This window comes from Candoia aspera, chromosome 17 (assembly GCF_035149785.1).
Source record: "Candoia aspera isolate rCanAsp1 chromosome 17, rCanAsp1.hap2, whole genome shotgun sequence".
NCBI classification, from domain to species: Eukaryota; Metazoa; Chordata; class Lepidosauria; order Squamata; family Boidae; genus Candoia; species Candoia aspera.
The window spans coordinates 7412370-7431188 of record NC_086169.1 but is presented as its reverse complement, the minus strand read 5'-3'; the positions used below and the strand labels follow the sequence as shown (position 1 = coordinate 7431188).

At 48.1% G+C, this 18819-nt stretch overlaps 1 protein-coding gene across 1 annotated transcript in view; it reads right to left on the bottom strand.

Moving 5' to 3' along the window:
* MAP4K2 (mitogen-activated protein kinase kinase kinase kinase 2) overlaps positions 1 to 17581 on the bottom strand; it is a 58541-nt gene extending 40960 nt beyond the window's left edge. The window contains exons 1-3 of the mRNA XM_063317129.1: positions 17437 to 17581; positions 4150 to 4207; positions 1320 to 1410 (exon numbers count right to left, since the gene is read on the bottom strand). Of these exons, the coding sequence (XP_063173199.1) occupies positions 1320 to 1410; positions 4150 to 4207; positions 17437 to 17532 (245 nt within the window). The 5' untranslated portion in view covers positions 17533 to 17581. The remainder of the gene's footprint in view (positions 1 to 1319; positions 1411 to 4149; positions 4208 to 17436) is intronic.
* Between the last annotated feature and the right edge of the window lie 1238 nt (positions 17582 to 18819).

The following is an 18819-nucleotide window of genomic DNA, read 5'->3' as shown; positions in this document are numbered from 1 at the left end:
CCACACATCTTAAAGTTGCTGAGATTGAGGAACACTGCCCTAGATTTACACATTGCGGGAAGCCGTAAGTCATGTTTCTGCAAGCCAGAAGAACAGGCTTCATGCTTCATGCCCCTCCCAGGCCAAATCTCAACTACTTTATGCCCTGGACTCTCTTCAGAGTTTGCACGGCAGTTTTTGAGACTTTCAAACTTTTCAGGCAACTGCTAAATGAGATCAGAGGTGGCCCCGGCGAGACTTTCCACTCACAGAGCACATACTGAGGGACCAGCTCCAAAGGCACAAAATTGCCCCTAGAGGTCATCCATCACACCCTGTCTTTTGAAGCAGGAATGGCTGTTTAATTTTCCTTGCTCCCTTGTCCAACAAAGTTTTAAAATGTTTAACCGGAAACAAAGACCCTAAACGGGGTAATGTCGGGCTACGATGCAAAGCACCAGCTTCTAGTGTCAATTTTATTTCCAAAAAAGCTCTGCGTAAACCTAGGAGGTATCATCAGAAAATAAATAAGGTGAGGGTGTGGACATCTGTATCGACCGGTTGAGAAGCACACATTAAAAAGAGATGGTGTAAGAGATGCAGTGTGTGGGTGGCCAGGAGGTAAGCTCAGTTCAGCCTCATCCTTTGGCCCTGGGGATCGGAGGCTTTGCAACTGGCTGCCACATCAATGGTTTTGCAAAATGGCAGCCGTTTTGAGAAGTGCCCACCACATTCCCCCTCCCCTCAGTGCCCCTCTTCTGCAAGGGCAAAGCTTGGGCCAAGCACGCCCACTTATACCACCACGCCCATGGCAGGGATGTGCGTTTTCTAAGGCCCATTTGCTCTTCCGGAGATTTGCTGGAAGCTTCTGCTTCTCCGGTCTCAAATGGGATAGTGCCAAATCGTTTTGGTTTTAATGGGATTTTATTGGAATTTTATCGTGTATTTATTTGAGTTTTTATTGTATATTTATTCTGTTTTGTAAACGGCCCAGAGTCCCTCCGGTCGGAGGAGATGGGCGGTGACAAATTTGATAAATAAAATAAACAAAAATGAAGGCCTATCTTTCGACAGCATGGACGAGAAAGGGTGCCTCTGACCATGGGCAGAGGGGCTGCATTCCACTGATTCCAAGATTTGGGAATGGGAAAAGAGGCCTTCCAGGTCAGGGGACGAAGACTTGAAGTGGGTTGTGGCCTCCATATCTTTTATTGTGGAAATTCAGCAGGCGATTCACACGCCGGTTGTGAATGGTTTTGACGCAACCAATAAAGCCGCTCAAGTCACGGTCCACAGCATCCAAGTTCCGATTCTACTTTTCCCCGGGAGCAGCTCTCTACCTGAGGTAGCTTCCAAAATACATCACAACGTTGTGATGGCGACAATCCCTGAGCGTGGTGATTTCTTGCTGAATGGATCCGATGTCATCTCCTAAGAAGACCCAATGGAGAAAATATGTCAGTCTCTAAGTCGGTCATTCTTCCACCGACGTTCTTTTGATCAGGCGGCTTCCAATTCCGCAGCGTACCAACTAATTTGTATTGCACTCGACCCTTTTGTGACTGCCCGGAAGATCCCCATATGAGTTCTGGCGAGATCATCAGTCTTTGTTATTCTACTTTAAACTGAAGTTTAATTACTGGCTAGGCTCTGGATTATGAAGAGAACTGGGGTCCTAACAAAGCCAGAGTGTATCAGTTTGGTAAGGACCCTCAATATAGCTTTTAAGTTTCAACTATGCATGTGCAAAATGTCTCCTTCCAGAGATGGAATGTTTCGGAGGACGGTGGAATGTTCCAGAGGACGGTGGAATGTTCCGGAGGACGGTGGAATGTTCCGGAGGTTGATGGAAAGTTCCGGAGTATATAAGACCCATTCACTATGCTGGTCCAGCTGTTCTGGGGATGCCTAAAAGCTTTCCAGAAGTAAATCATCTAGAACAGGATTGCTGCTTCCAGAAACTTTTTAGACTTCCCCTAGATTGGCCAGACCAGCACATTCCAGAAAAGCCACTGCATGTTCCTGAGTTCTCTAGAATGTTCCATCTCAGGAAAAGGATGTTATGAACATTCCTCTTTATGCAACTATTTCACCACAGCTGGGAACAAAAGGGTTCCCTCCCCCCACCTCTAAAAATGGAGACTATCCATGAAACTTTGGTGTTCTTGTAGATTATTGATGGTAGAAGCAAGCTTTCTAAGCTTAGATTGGCCCCACTAGCTAAGCCAGTATTTCTCAACCTCAGCAACTTTAGGATGGGTGGACTTCAACTCCCAGAATTCCCCAGCCAGCAAGGAATTGAAGTCCACCCATCTTAAAGTTGCCAAGGTTGAGAAACTCTGATCTAAGCCTTTGACTGGATTCACATTTCAAGCTCAGCTAACATTTACTTAAACCTAGTTTACTGAATAACCATCTGGGTTCATGGAACCTCTAAATGGCAAATTATGGTTTAGCAGCCACAATTCATACAATATGCTAAAACATTATAAACAAATCTCAGTACAGGCAGTCCTCGAGTTACGACCATTCATTCAGCAACCATTCGGCGGTGCTGAACAAAGGGTACTTACTCCTGGTCCCCGAAATAACGGCCATGGTAGTGCCCCCGCAGTCACATGATCAAAATTCGGGGGCTTCGCAGCCCACCCACATTTACGACCGCAGGGGCGCTTCAATTCTCCCCACCCGCCTATCTCCCCCATCTCTGCCCTTTTGGCTGCCTTGCACTCTGCCGGTTCTGCTGCATCCAGCTGACCGTCACCCTCTTCCTCCCGCTGCCGAGACGTGCCTGGCCTGGCCTACGCGAGGCAGCTGCTGGCCGTGCCATGCCTTCTCCCCAAGGCCGCTCAGCTGTTTTCCAAATAGCCCACGCCGTTCTCTTAATGCTTCTGAAGGCCTCAGAAGCTTTCCGAAGCATCGTGAGAACGGCTGAGAAGGGGCCCAGAGATGCTGCCAAGGGAATGGTCAGATAAGAGAGGGCTTAGCCCACAGCTGCATAATGGATGGGGAAAGAGGCTCAGAAGGGACCCTCCCTAGTTTTTTGGGCTGTAAAGAAGGCGGTGGGAAATTTGTACTTTCAGACTTGCAAGATTCTGTCAATGTAGCCTTACAATAAAGTAGAAATAGCTCAGCTGGTCGTGTTTCCTGTCTGGTCTACCTGGGAAGGCTGACACTTACCTTACCAAGGCTCGGGGCTGGGAGGGGTAGGTCCTTGTCTAACGACCATTGGCATTCAGTTAACAATGGCAACTGGGACTGCCAGGACTGCCATCACTAAGCGATGCAATCATGTGACATGCTTTAAAGCTGCATCACTTAGTGACAGAAATTCTGGTTGCACTTACCGTCATAACTCGAGGACTACCTGTATTATGTGTCCACAGAATATGCAAAGTCTAAACCAGTGTTTCCTAACCTCGGCAAGTTTAGGATGGCTTAAGATGGAATGCTGGCTGGAGAATGCTGGGAATTGAAGTCCACATATCTTCAAGTTGCTGAGGTTGGGAAATACTAAACCAATGAACCATATTCTGGTGCAACATGATCACCCGGTTTGTGCAACCTGCAAAGATAATAGTTGGGTTCCCAATGCTACGTTGATTCCCAACCTACCAAAAGAAAAATTAAGTGGATCCTGAAAAACAGGCGGCTATCCGCACTGTGTTGTGAGTTTACTCAATTGTCATGGCCATCCTCCTACAAGGGATGATCTAACTCAATGTTTCTCAACCTTGGGAACTTTAAGATGTGTGGACTTCAACTACCAGAATTCTCCAGCCAGAATTCTGGGAGTTGAAGTCCACACTTCTTAAAGTTCCCAAGGTTGAGAAACACTGACCTAACTAAACTGGGTGTAGAGGAAGGCATAATGCTGGTGAAGGAATGCAAGAACCGCTTGAGACAGTAAATTCCATCCCAGCTTGGGAAAGAATGAAGTGTGAGAGTCTAAAAATAACCCCGCCTTGATTCTGTTTGGTATAAAACAACCTGGCAGGCTTTCAAGTTTCTGTTACCCCACAATAACAGAGTAGCATTCCTGAGATCCTCACGGTCCCTGTTTTCTGACCCGGCCTACCCTGAACAGCTAAAATCAGGGTGGCATTAAGAAGGCGACCCACACAGAACTTGGAATCTCCAGACCAAGATGAAGCCAGAATCACCTCTTACCTGGGTCAATTTTCACAATTTTAATGGCTGCCAATTCTCCAGTCTCCGTATCACGCCCCTGCAGAGGTAACCACAGTGATAATTCAGGAAATGGGTCATTTTAAAAAGCCCTCTCCCCATTCCTTTTCTTTGGGAGAGGAGATTTAGTGAAATTCTTTGCAGGGCTCACTCACTTACACCTCACTTTCCCTGCTATAACTTTTTCAATCAGTCCCACCATACACTCTTCTGTCACTGCTTCCCTCTGAGCAACAGAGAGAATCATCCCAAATAATTTTTTTTCTGTGCAGAATGAGACCAGCCTCTGAACCCCCTGCCAGATTGGTCATTCATTCATTAATTCATTAATTCATTCATTCATTCCCTGCCACAATCCCTTAGGATCTCAGTGATTTTACAAGAATACAAATATTGAAACATTCACAGTCTAGTATTATCCAGAAAACATAAAACATGCAAACTGGAAAAATGGGCATTGAGTCCCAAACTGTAATGGTACATGGGAATGACCCTGGGAGAGGAAGGAGGAAGAGTCGCAGACTAGACAAATCTCATGAAAAAGATATCTCAGCGCACAGAAGGAGAGGAGGCGTGGGAAGCATCTCAGAAGGGACCCTCCCTAGTTTTCCCGAGAGTAAAAGGAAAGGAGGGGAGAAATGCTTTCAGCCTCGCACAATTCTGTTAATGGAACCTTACAATAAAGATAGAGCTAGGACTCATAGTTGTGCTTCTTGTCTGGACTACCTCGAAAGGCTAACACAAACACCCTTCCAAAGAGCTTCAACCGCTTCCAGAAGGTAGCTAATTTTTTTTTTAATCCGTTCAATTGTGTCCAATTCTCGGAGACTGCCTGGACGAGTCCCGGCAGTTTTCTTTGCAAGGTTTTTCACAAGTGGTTTGCCATTGCCTCCTTCCTAGGGCTGAGAGCACGTGACTGGCCCAAGGTCACCCAGCTGGTTTTGTGCCCTAGGCTGGACTAGAACTCACAGTCTCCCAGTTTCTAGCCTCATGCCTTAACTACTACACAGAACTGGCTCTCAACTAAACCAATGCCAGGATTTCACTTTCTACTCTAGCCTTCATCCTGGGGATCACCTTGTGGTCCCCCATCCAAGTATCAACCAGGTCTGACTCTGGTCTTAACTTTTTTAAATTCAGACAAAGTTGTTTAGGGCTACTCTGATTTCCTGCAGGAAGCCATCCCAGAGAACCAGCGCTGCTATGGAAAAGCAATGCTTCCGTGTCTTGTCCTTCCTGTCTTCCAAAAGTGAGGACCACCAACTGCTTTTCCTGGCAAGATCAAATAGGCAGGGCTCATTCTGGTGAGACAATGAGATCCTGAAGGGACTTGGGACCAACTCTTTAAACCAGTGTTTTAAATTACATCCTGAGGCCTACAGAGAGCCAAGGAAAGGTCCATCAACAAGGAATCTTTCCCCACCGAGGTACCGGGTGATAAACTGTGTTTTGGAGGTAATGAACCTTCTGCATTGTCTTCAAAGGCAGCCCCATGGAGAGTGCACTGCAGTAGTCTAACTGAGCAATGTTGGCATGAGCCAGGTCCTCTCTCCCCAGGTAGAGTTGCAACTAGGGCACCCACTGAACTTGGGCAAAGCACCCCTGGTCACAGCTTCTTCAGGCAGGAGCTGCAAGTCTGGGAAGACCCCCAGATCCTTTGCAGGACCACCTGTCTCCAATTCTATTGTCCCTTCTCACATGCTTTTTCCAGGCTGGTCATGCTTCACCTCCTTTTTTGACCAATGTCACTTGGTTGGATCAAGGATGTGTGCCTTTTCAGGTGCAGCATCTGCTGTTTCCAATAATCCCCACCCCACACCCCGAGATTCAACTGACCCTGATCCTGCTTGCCTTTCAGAAGGCACTAAAAACCTGTTTTTCCCCCCGGGGCCTTTTGAGCTGGGTTAGATGTCCCTGAGTCCCTGAGTCAGGGGGCTGGTGTGATGTGTTTGAGCTGTATTTTTTGCTTAATTTCTGTTCATGTTGATTGTTGTTGACTGTTGTTTTTAATGTCTTTGAAAGTTGGATGGCCACGTAAATTCCCTCCAGACACCCAGACGAGACCCTACCAGTTGGGCACATGTTGTCATGAGCCACTCATCAGCACCCTTCTAGCTCACGTCTTAATGACTGTCCAGTCAAAAAACATTTTTCCAAACTGTTCCATTGGATGAAACTCACAAGAAATCCCCCCCCCCAGTTTTCCAAGGATCTGCCCCCCTCGGGGTCACAAGAAAAAACTGTTGCTGTCTAGAAATGTCCATTTTGTTATATTTTGCACAAATAATGCACCCATTCATTCATCAAAAGGTTGCTACAGTACAAATAAATAAATATCAGCCTCCATTCACAGTATTCCATGTTTGTTTAAAAAATAAAGGAAAATATCTCAATCTGTTGGGGTAGAAAAGAATAAACAGTCATGTACATGCTATTCCCTAATATACAGTTTTTAATACGTGTGTACCTCTCAGTCACTTTTTTTTGCACATTGAAAAAAAAACTTTTATGGAGCGGTATTCTCTCCCAATAAAAGCTATTTGGAGCCAAGAACAAGGGGGTTGAGCTAATTTGTGGTGGTGTTTTGGGTGGATGGATCACAATTAATTTGTTGCAAACAAAAACTTCAGACGGATTGCCTTTTCATCATGCACAAATCTGCATGTAAATGCACCCATCAGGGACAAGACAGGGAATAACAAAAGCTGGTTTTGGTTTGTTTTTTTCCCACTCCGCTGACAGCCCCTCCAATATTAATTTCCTCTCCAGCTGAGTCAAAAGTTACCTTTTTTCCAGAAAGAGAAAAAGAGGATGTGAAAAAATATTAAGGGCACGCCAGCCTTAGCTTAAGAGATGTTGAACATTTTGGAATACCCGATATTATTCATTCGATGCTCCCCAGGCCAAGTGTTGTAGTAGTTCCTAAAAATATTTAGTATTTCAGCCTATTTTTGTTTAAATTCGCCCAAGCCTTCAGAGTCTAGTGGGCGTGCATTCTTTCCCTATTTTCATCACTTGGATCTCAACTACAGATGCCCGGGATCGAAGCCAGAGCTGGCTGGATCCATCGAAGCCAGAGCTGGCTAGATCCAATACAATGCCCCGCAGGATAAGGATCTCTTCCTGACCTGACCTCTCACACTATACCTGGTTTGGAGACAATACAAGCCAACCTGTACATCAGGATGGAAAATCTACAGGCCGTAGATGATGCTGAACCTTACAAAGTTAAGTAAGTATCCTTTACATGGAGCTCAACTTGGTGACTTTATGGATAAGTCCATAATTTTGATTGTAGCAATACAGGAGTGGTTTCCCAATGCTTCCTTCCAAGATTTCACTTTCTACTCTAGCCTTCAGCCTGGGGATCTCCTTGTGGTCCCCCATCCAAGCATCAACCAGGTCTGACTCTGCTCATAAGTTTTTTCAATTCAGCCAAAGTCGGCTAGGGCCCGCCTCAGAAAAATACAATAAGGAATAATGAATATTGCTCAATAAACTTTATTATGGGCATTGACCTATTCCAAAAAGAAGAAAGAAGATTTTATTGGCCTGGGACCATAAATGAAATGAAATGAACAATGACAAGTTCCAATGGCAAATTGAAAGTGTAATAAAATTAAATAATTATCAAATTGATGCAGTCAAAGTACGACGTATTTAACAAATAGTCAAGCAAAACTCAACCGTGCTCAGAGAAACAGAAACACATTAGCAGGACAATAATCACGCCACACCGAATAAATAAAGCTGGCCTGGAGATCTGACTGGATGAGGAACTTTTAGCTGTTAACAGGGCATCTTTGTAATAAGGGCAATATAACAGCTACTCGAGTTTCTCTTCCAACTGCAGTGATCGACATTCCCTCCTGCTCTACTAACCAGACTCTGGATACGTATAAATATTTTTCAGGACCATGTTTCTCGCAAGCAGTCAAGGGATCCACCAAAGCTCACAACCCCATCAACTCAGTCTTTTAAGTGCCAACCAGCTAGTTGTAAGGACTTCAGCATTTTCCTTTGAGAATTACAGGTAGTCCTCGCTTAATGACCCTTTGTTTAGCAATGATCCAGACTTATGATGGTGCTGAAAAAACCGACTTACAACCAGTCCTCACACTTATAACCATCACAGTGTCTCTGCAGTTACGCAATCATGATGTGGGCTCTTGACAACCAGTTCACATTTACGACCGTCACAGCGTACCGCGGTCACGATTGCCATTTTTGACCTTCCCAGCTGACTTCTGGCAAGCAAAATCAATGGGGAACTGCATGATTTGCTTAACAGCCATGTGGTTCGCTTAACAGCCACATGGTTCGCTTAACAACCGTCGCAGAAAAGGTCATAAAATCAGGTTGGATTCGCTTAATGACCACTTTGCTTAGCAATTGAAATTCCAGTCCCAACTGTGGTTGTTAAGTGAGGACTACTGTAGACCAGAGTTTTTCAATCTCAGCACCTTTAAGATGTGTGGATGTCAACTCCCAAAATTCCCCAGCCACCCTTGTGACCTCCAGACTGGACTACTGCAATGCACTTTACGTGGGGCTGCCCTTGAAGGATATTCAGAAGCTTCAACCGGCGCATGCTGGCTGGGGAATTCTGGGAGTTGACGTCCACACATCTTAAAGGCGCTGAGTTTGAGAAAAACTGCTTTAGATGTATTGGAGGTGAACCTCAAGCCTTCTAGGTCCTCCAGACTTCCAGGCACCGTCGATCTAAGACCGCACCGAACAAGGATGCAGCAGCTGCTCTGCAAAATGAGCGTCTTTTGCTTACGGCCAACCAACCACGATGCGCAAACACGCTCCACTTCTGTCGGTCCCATTCTGTTCAGCAATGAGGCAACTTCCTGCCCTCCTTGCTGAGCCAGCTCAACCGCCACAAAGGGTGGGAGGCGCATGGGTGCCTATCTGGTGGCAGAGGCATCTGGGTGAAGCAACCAAAGAGGAAGGAGGGTGCCTTCTGCCTCTCCTTCCCAAAATAACTCACCAGCCCTCCAGACAGGGGGGTGAAGAGCCTTGGGCAATTGGTTGGGGGCTTTAAAGGCGTTTTTGGAATGGCTCCCTTCAAGCGCGTTTGTTCCTGGAGATCAAAAGGCTTAGGTGGGGCTTCTTGGATGCTTCAGCACCCAGCAGGCAACCGATAAGATGGCTGGAGTTTCCTGAAACCGTAAGGGCGGGAGAAAGTGTCTGTTGCATTGAAGATCAGGAAAGAAACTTAAGGCCACGCATAAGCCATGGGGAGCCTGCCATCAGCACTTCGCTTTGGGGGGGTCCCCCCTCCCGAAGCCACCATCGGAGTCAGTTGCCAAATTTTGCCCCACAGTTGGGCCAGCCCTCTTTCCCGGTTTTTGGGCCTGGCAGCCACCTCGTCTAGCATCCACGCCAGCCCTGCTTTCGTGGTTTGCGTATCTGGTGCCAACTTTGTTTAACCGTTGGGCTGATTTCCTGGAATCTGGATTTGGTCTTCCTCCAACAAAGGCTCTACGGTGGGGCATGCTAGGCAGGGCCCAGCCCAGTCTGGGACCTCCAAGAACTGAGCCTCTCGGATAAAAGAGACACCCAGCCGGTCACACCGTTGGGCTCGGACCATCATGTAGGATGGGAACCTTGCAGCAGGCCGGGGAGACAAATCCTGCCCAGCTGCATGCCACTTCAGAGGCAAAACCGAGGGCATCAGGGGCTGTTAGCCTCGAGGGCAGCAGGACGGTCCCTGGCAGCCACCTGCTGGGAGAGGAGTGGGCATCCTCAGGCAGTTGGTGGGCCACCAGGAGAACGGAGGGGGGCAGGGCTCCGCTCCAGCAGGGCACGGCTGATGCTCTTACGATTGTCTCTGAAGGCAGCGTGGCCCCACTCTTCCTCTTCCCAGTCCTGAACCGGGGGGGGGGGGTCAATCATGCCCTTGTGACCTCCAGGCTGGACTGCTGCAATGCGCTTTATGCGGGGCTACCTATGAAGGGTATTTGGAAGCTTCAACCGGTGCAAAATGTGGCAATTCCTGGTGCCCGTTATTCCGCCCATGTGACACCACTGCTCTGTGAGCTGCATTGGCTCCCAGGTGCAATTCAAGGTGCTGGTTGCCACCTTCAAAGGCATCATGGCTCAGGACCAGATTACTTACAGGACCGTCTCTCCCCAGTGGTTTCTACCTGTCCTACCCAAACTGGCAGGAAGGGCATGTTCTGGGCACTGCCAGTTAGGATGTGTCAGCTGGCAGGGCCCAGAAGAAGAGCATTTTCTGCCATGGCACCCACCCTTTGGAACATCATCCCCCAATATTAGATTGGCCCCGTCCCTCTTGGCCTTCTGTAAGGCCTTGAAAACCTGGCTTTGTGCCCAAGCCTGGGGCCCTGGGCGTCTCTTGGTAGTACGGATGATAGATCATGCCCAGCTGCTACGTGGTTTTATTTTTGTTTGATATTATGTATTTTGTCTTTTTATTTGTTTTATCCTAGGCTGCCTAAAGGTAAAGGTAAAGGTTTCCCTTGCCTAGAATCACATAAAAGTGAGATGGGCTGCTATATAAATTGAATAGATAAATAAATTCATCCCCCAGAATTCCAAACCACCCTGGCGACTGCTAAGAATTCTGGGAGCTGAAGTCCAAACACCTGGAAGGGGGAGGCTCCCCAAACAGCTGAGGAAGGCCCTCTAGCTTCTATCTGCCAGCTGTAGGCCGCCACAAGGGGTCCTCCAGGCGCGGCGATGATTGTGCATGCACCGAGGGCAATGTTGCAGAGTGCCACACTACCACCAAGGGTTCCCCTCAATACTAGCGACCCTCCATGATTCTACCTAGCTGGCCCTTACTCTTTTCCCCTACCGAGTGCAAAGTTATTCCTCCACTACGGGAGAAAGGCCAGTCCCCCAGCCCACCCCATCCGATCCATTTCTAAGCTGAAAATAGAAGTCCTGGCTCCCGGCTGACCAGCCCGAATTAAGAATTTCAGGAAATGCCACGCTGGGTCCTGAACAATACTCTGCACGGGGGGCATTAGCCAGGATCCAAACAGAGGCAGGCCACTCCTAACTAAGTTTTTAATCCAGGGGATGGGAAAGGGAGGATGTCCAGAAAAGGGGAAGGGGGTTTTCTTTTGATACGGGAAGGAAAGAAAAGCTATATTCACCCCTCCCTATTCAATATGAAGAGGGTGTCACAACAGGGAGCACGGGGAACGAAGGACAGAGGGCGGATCTTTCACATCCAGGGTCAATGACCGCTATTCTGGGTCCGGAAGGAATCTTCCATGTTAGCTAGGGAGAGTAGGCTATGCTAACCATGGTTCATTTGCTCACCTGGCACATTATACCACAACACTATGATTTTCACAGCATCACAGCCCTTTGAAGCCACAGACAAGCTGGCTGCATGATGGCTTGGGGCCATGGGGAAATGCTGCCAGCCTGTGTCATCCTGGTTAGAGTACCAAATACAGGTAGTCCTCAACACCGCAGTTGGGACAGGAATTTAGGTCACTAAGCGATGCAGTCGCTAAATTAATCTTGACCCATTTTACAGCGGTCGTTAAGTAAGTCACATGGTTCCCCATTGATTTTGCTTATTGGAAGTCAGCTGGGAAGGTCGAAAATGGCAATCATGTGACTGTGGGATGCTGCAACCATCATAAATTGGAATTGGTTGCCAAGTGCCCAAATTGTGATCATGTTACTGCGGGGACACTGCAATGGTTGTAAGCGCAAGGAATGGTTGTAAGTCAGTTTCTTCAGTTCCGTTGTAACTTCGGACAGTCGCTAAACAAACAGTCATTAAGCAAGGACTACCTGTAACTAAGATGAAAGGTTCACAGAGGTAGAACGACTGCGGCAAAAGAAAGCAAAGGTAGTACCGATAGTAATAGGTGCCTTGGGTGTAACGCCAAAACAGCTGGAGCACCACTGGAATACCACCAGCATTGACAAAATCACCATCACTCAATTGCCAAAGGCAGCTTTGCTTGGAACAGCTGACATCCTGCGACAATACCTTTAATATTATTAAACAACATCTGCCTATCCCAGGTCCTTGGGAAGGACTTGACCAGTGGACAAACCAGTCTAAACATCTGGCTGACTGTGCAACTAAACCACAGTAGTAGTAGTAGTAATTTAAAAAAAACTTATCTGCCACCCGACTCTCAACGGCTCTGGGCGGCTCAGAACAATTGAACAAAGAAACTACGATCGGATCAATAACACTGAAAAGGTGAAGGCTCAAGATGAAGGGAGGGCTGGGGGGAGATCCAGGCCTTCTCTGCTCTTCTGAACGACGGCAGGGAGGGGCCATACGGATCTGGGGGGGGAGCCTCATTCCAGAGGGCAGGTGCTCTTTCAGGGTCCCAGCAGGGGGCACTGTTTAATCGATGGAGCCCGGAGCGCGCTAACCCTGCCAGGTTGAACTGGTCAGGCAGATACTATGGGAGACAGGCGGTCTTCAGGTGACGAGGCCCTATGCCATACCTGGTGGTAGATTTAGATGAAGAGGTAGTCCTTGACTTATGACCACAATTGGGACCAAACCTTCCATTGCTAAGCAATGCAGTCGTTAAGTGAGTCACACCCAACTTCACAACCTTTTTGCCATGGCCGTTAAGTGAATTCTGCGGTTGTTAGGTGAATCTGGCTTCCCCCACTGACTTTCCTTGTCGGAAGCCCCCTGGGAAGGTCGTAAATGGCAATTATGTGACCCGGGGATGCTGCAGCTGTTGTAAGTTCATGCTGGTTGCCAAGCACCCAAATTTTGAGCACGTGACTGTGACATCACTTTTTTCAGCACTGTTGCAACTTTGAACAGTCGTTAAATTAATGGTCATAAGTTGAGGACTACCTGTAAATGGAAACATAAAATGTGAATCTCCTGACACTGACTTGCCATAGGTCGGGACTGGGCTAGGTGACCGTTCCAGCTCCCTTTTGGACAAAGGCCATGCTGGGTCAAGGGTGGTGAAAGGTCTGTACAAAACAAGCCATTTTCTTTGCCAATTCTTTCCAGCCTCGCCTCCTCCAGCTTCGTAGGGGTATGATTCCCAGACTTGCAGCTGGCCAGGAATGCAACTGAATTGAACTGTACTGGAGATCAGTGGGTGGCAGTCCCTGGATTTGGGGCTGCCCAAACTGGTTTGTATTTGAAAAGGAGACCACTAGGAAGGCCCAAGGATGTTAGACTGGGAAATGAGAAGATTCGGGGGAAGCTAAGCAGCCCAAACTGGTTTGTATTTGGAAAGGAGACCACTAGGAAGGCCCAAGGATGTTAGACCAAGAAATGAGAAGATTCGGGGGGGAAGCAGTGGCAAACCACATTTTTATTCTTGGCAAGTGAACTGTATAGATCAGCCTTTCTCAACCTTTTGACCCTGGGGGAACCCTTGAAATATTTTTCAGGCCCTGGGGAACCCCTGCACGTTCAGACTCAAATATAGGCCAGAAGTTACAAAATTATTATAGTTGTTTCATGGGTAGGCCTGTCTATATGCCCAACAGTGTTCTTAAACTAAAAATAAAGAATTAAATTTACCTCTTGAATGTGAAGTTGTCCGTTTAATTGTGAATGTGAAGTTTTAAATAATTTTTTAAATAAATTGTGATCTCCCAGGGAACCCCTCGTGATCTCTGGTGGAACTCTGGGGTTTCACAGAACCCTAGCTGAGAAACCCTGGTACAGATGTACCCCTTAGGTTCAACTCAAAGGATAGTTAACATTAGTTTTCAGGTTGGGACCAGCTACTCTTTGTCAAAGCCTATTCATTCCCAAAGGCCTTTAGGATAGCTTTCCAAAATGGAGACCATCAACCTCATCCAGCCATATCCAGGAGATGCAACTCAACAACCTGAAGAGCACCAGACTGGGGGAGACTAATAGGCACCCAAACTTATCAGCTGGTCCCACTTAACTCAACAGAACTTAATTCCAATTAAATCAGCACAAGATTACACAGTAATATGAAGGACTAATGGTGGCAGGTTTTCATTAAGCCGGAAGGATGCAAATCCACCTCGAGATCATCACTGTCTCATCTTTTACAAACATGATTCAAAGGCTGCATGTGTAAAATCAAAACAACAGAAAACATAATAAAAGCCCAGCCTTAAATAATTGTGGAGGCAACATAAGGTATTATCATCATTATTACGACTACTAGCAGTAATGGTGCCAAGGGCACCTTACAGGCTTCTAAGGATAAACACAACCACATGCACACTCACAATTAAAAGAAGTAGAGAGGAAGCAACATATGGATGCTTCCTAACAGCTGTTCATCCAACTGCCTTCAGGGATGCAGAATCTCTTCCAAATGCCCATACTTTGTAATATTTTTGTTCTCTTCCTCCTCCCCTCTGGCCCCAACAGGCTGTATAACTTAGATTCCCTCAGGGAGGCAACCATGTTGAAAAAAATATTGAGGACTAGTAACTTGAATGAATCTATCAGTCAAAGAGGCATTTTGAGTTGCTCCATGGGGCAACGGTTGCCTTAACTTTCCAACCCCCAGTCCAATCCCTTCCATATCTTTTAAGTCTACCACTTGCTGACTTTTCCACCTGCATAAAGGTCATGCTGGTTAGAGATTCTGGGCATACCTGCAAGATACCAGTGGGACAAGATTGTTTTATAGCAGTGTTTTTCAACCTTGGCCACTGTAAGACGGGTGGACTTCAACTCCCAGAATTCCCCAGCCAGCCATGAATTCTGGGAGGAATTCTGGGAGGAATTCTCCCAGGAATTCTGAGAGCTGAAGTCTACCCGTCTTACAGTGGCCAAGGTTCTAAAACACTGTTTTATACGATCGGTTTTAATTAAGAGGCCCTTTTCATCTCTGGTAGTGAGCTAATGAACTGGGAGTAAGCCAGACTATCCACCTGTTGTGCCCAAGTAAACATATTCAGGCATGTATATATGCATGCCTGGATCTGCTGCAGAAGAATTTACATCAAGACGTTAGATGTATGGAAAGAATCTAAGCATCGCTTCAAGCTCCCTTGCTGGAAATCTGCTCACTTTGGTTAGCTCGTATGCCATGCCACCATCTCTGAAAAAAAACCTAGTTTGGTTCTACCCATTTTTTAAAGAAGGACAACCCCCCATCTGCTAATCAACTAAATCAATCAGCCTACCTCACAGGGGTGTTGCAAAGATAAAGTAGGGGCGGGGAAGGAAAATCTTTTATGCCACCTTAACCAATTAGCTGGAAAGGGGAAAACAATATACATGTATTTATATATAGAGAGTACTAAGCTCATAAGTCATGGCCTCTGAATCCAGCAACCTGTTTCCTGCAGTAGCCAAACAGGTCATTTATGATATGTCCATTTGCAGGAAATGAGCAGAGAAACCGTTGTATGAATCTTCAGTTTCCTTGGTACTGAAAAATAAATACTCTGCCTTCGATAAATGCAGGATATATACTTATTGGGGCTTATCCCAGGCCGTCTCAATAAGTGCAGTTGCCAACCATTTAAAACACTTAATCCTAGTTTATCCAGGTGCTAAGCATGGCAGGAAGCTCCTTCACCATTCAACAAGCCTGTTTCTGGCGTCCATCAGCAGGGCTGACACAATCGTGACCTTTAATTTTTTAAAAGTCCAGAGAGGTGGGGCAAGAAAAAAATCCATTTTAATACAATTCCCCTCTGTCAAGGATCTCCAAGCATAACCCACCCCCAAGCATCAAGAATTCACACTTTATGTAAACCACCCAATGTTGCTGGGAGTCAGACAGCATATAAATAATAATAATAATAATAATAATAATAATAATAATAATAATAATAATAATGCCCTGTGTAACAGTAAAATCCATCAGCCTGGGCACCTGGGCCCTCCTTGGGTCTGAGTTTTCAAATTAGTAAGTAGGTAGATTTTTCCAATTCTTATGAAACAGCAAGTAACCACTATAGGAGGAGAGTTGTGTTAGCCTACAGCAGTGTTTCTCAACCTTGGCAACTTGAAGACGTGTGGACTTCAACTCCCAGAATTCCCCAGCCAGCCATGACTGGCTAGGGAATTCTGGGAGTTGGAGTCCACCCATCTTCAAGCTGCCAAGGTTGAGAAACACTGCTCTAGGTGCATAGACTCCAACTCCCAGACTTGTTTGCAGTGGCCAGGCTGGCTGGGGAATTCTGGGAGTTGAAGTCCACAGTCTTCAAGTTGCCAAGGTTGAGAAACACTGGTCTAGGGTGTCAAAAAATCAGGAGTTGTGTAGCAGTATTTCTACAAACACATTTTCTTAACAGACATAAGCTTCTGATTGCTAGCAAAGTAACCCACGTAGGAAAGCCGGGGAGTAGGTTCTATCCGAGGGTCAACAACGTCAGGAGGCTTCAGCACTCCAAATAAAGTGCAAAAACAGACTCTATAACAGAAAAATGTAGCCAGGGTCCCCCAGCGTAATTTCTCCTATGACCCCCTCTCTTTTTAAAGCAGCCCCCCATTCATTCATTCCTCCCTCACCAGCCCCTGCTTGCCAAACCTTTCCAAAGCACCTGCAAAAAAGAAAAATCAAATCAAATCGACAAGGCCCTTCCTCGACAGCCGATCTTTCTTTTTTTTTTAAAGTAATAGTAGCCGCCACCACCGCAAGATCAGCGCGTGCCAAACTCTCTGGCATCCGAGACAAAAAAATGCATTGTGGTCACTTGGCAACTCCAGCGGGGAGCGCCAGGGAAAGCGAAGCGGGGGGGGGGGCGATCCTGCCCGCTCTGCCTACACTTGTGGCGAACGAACAATTCCCAGCGAAGGGAGCCGACCTTGGCCGCGGAGCCAGCCCCCCACCCCACCCCGGAGCCAACGCCCGCCTCGCCTTCTCCAAGAGGCGCCCTCCTGTTTGGGGGCGCTTTGGAAGGGCGCCTGGTTGACGCTGGGGAAAGAGGACGAGGACCCGCCCCGGAGAAGCCAGCGCGGGTGCCCAGCCGCCGTTTCCTGCCGCCGACCCACCCACCCTCCACCCCAGGGAGCAGGGACTGCGGGCGGATCCCCGGATCTCAGCGCCGCGCAGCGACTTCGTCCGCCGCTCCTTCTCCAGATTCCCTCCGGGCGCGTCCGCCCCGCTCTCCAAATGCGCGGCTCGGAAGTTGCCTAGCGGGGGGAGCGGGAGGAGAAGGGGGGTCGCAATCCCCCGGGACCCCCCGGACAGGAGCCCCCCTCTCCCTCCCCGGGGTCCCCCCCGCCCAGGAGCCCCCCTGCGCCTCCCCTCCCGCCCAGGCGCGCCGTGCGCCCTCTCCAACCCGGCCGTGCGCCCCGGGCGCGCCGCTTGCATGCTGGGCGCGCACCTTGTAAACGTCGCCGTAGGTCCCGGAGCCGATGCGCTGGATCAGCTCGTAGCGGAGCCGCGGGTCCTGCAGAGACACGTCCCTCAGGGCGCTCATGGTCCTTCCCCAGCCGCGGACCGAGGGCCGGACGGCACAGCCGGGGCCAGCGGCGGCTGGGGCGGGGAACGCGCCGCCTCCGGGGCGGAGTGGAGAAGCGGGCTCCGAGAAAGCAGGAGGAAGGAAGCGGAGCCAAGCCGCGCAAGCCCCGCCTGCCCGCTCTGCTCTCGCCCTTCCTGCGCCGCAGAAAAGCCAGCCTCGCGACACGGGGGCGGTCCCTGCGGCTGAAGTCAAGCTCCCCGGGCCTCTGGGCGCGTGCAGAGCGCTCCGCCGCGGGGATGCTCGCGCCTGACGGGAGCGCCAGCGGGGTTGCTGCGGCGCGCGGCTGGCCGAGCCGGGATCAGGAAGGTGGCGGGTGGGTTTGTTCGGACGAGGAATCTTCTGGGGAGAGCAGTAACCTGGTTTCGGGCAGAGAAACGGGTCTCCGGAACATAGTTCCATGCAAAAGAGCGTGATTCAAGTCTGCAGAAGGGTTTTGGGCATCATGGTTTGATGGGGAAAAAAAATCTAGTCTGCTTTAAGGTCAGAGCAGTTAAGTACTTTGGTATGTAAGGAAAAATATTTGCACTGACATGTCGGAAACAGTGCTGGACAGTACGATAGACACTACTACCCACCGGTGTTTCTCAACCACGGCAGCTTGGAGATGTGTGGACTTCAACTCCCAGAATTCAGCTTGCTGGCTGGAGAGTTCTGGGAGTTGAAGTCCACACATCTTCAAGTTGCCAAGGTTGAGAAACATGGGTGTAGGCTATTACGCACAATATGAACTGCAAACCAAGCATTGTATAACTCTGAATCTGCCACACTTGCCTAAAGTGGCATCTTTTCTACAGAAAAAATCCCAGAAAATTTCCTTGGCAGCCAATTTTTCGGTAAAAAGTGGTTACAAACTGAGATCCTGAGTGCCTCTGAGCATGTGCCAAGTGTTTCCACTTCTGGAGGCAGAATTCTTTGTTTGAATGGGATGCCTTGTGGGATTAATAGGAGCCAATTGATAGCTTTGTGCTGTTTCCTTAAAATCTTTGGTACAGAGGAGACCTTCTCAAAGCAGGTTTAGGGTTTGAGATAGTCAGCTGGAGCAATACAGGTAGTCCTCACTTAACAACCACAAATGGGACCAGAATTTCAGTTGCTAAGCAAAGCAGTCATTAAGCAAATACGACCCATTTTACGACCTTTTTGCCACGGTTAAGGGAATCACCACAGGCGTTAAGTGAACCACATGGTCGTTAAGCGAATCACACAGTTCCCCATTGATTCTGCTTGCCAGAAGCCAGCCAGGAA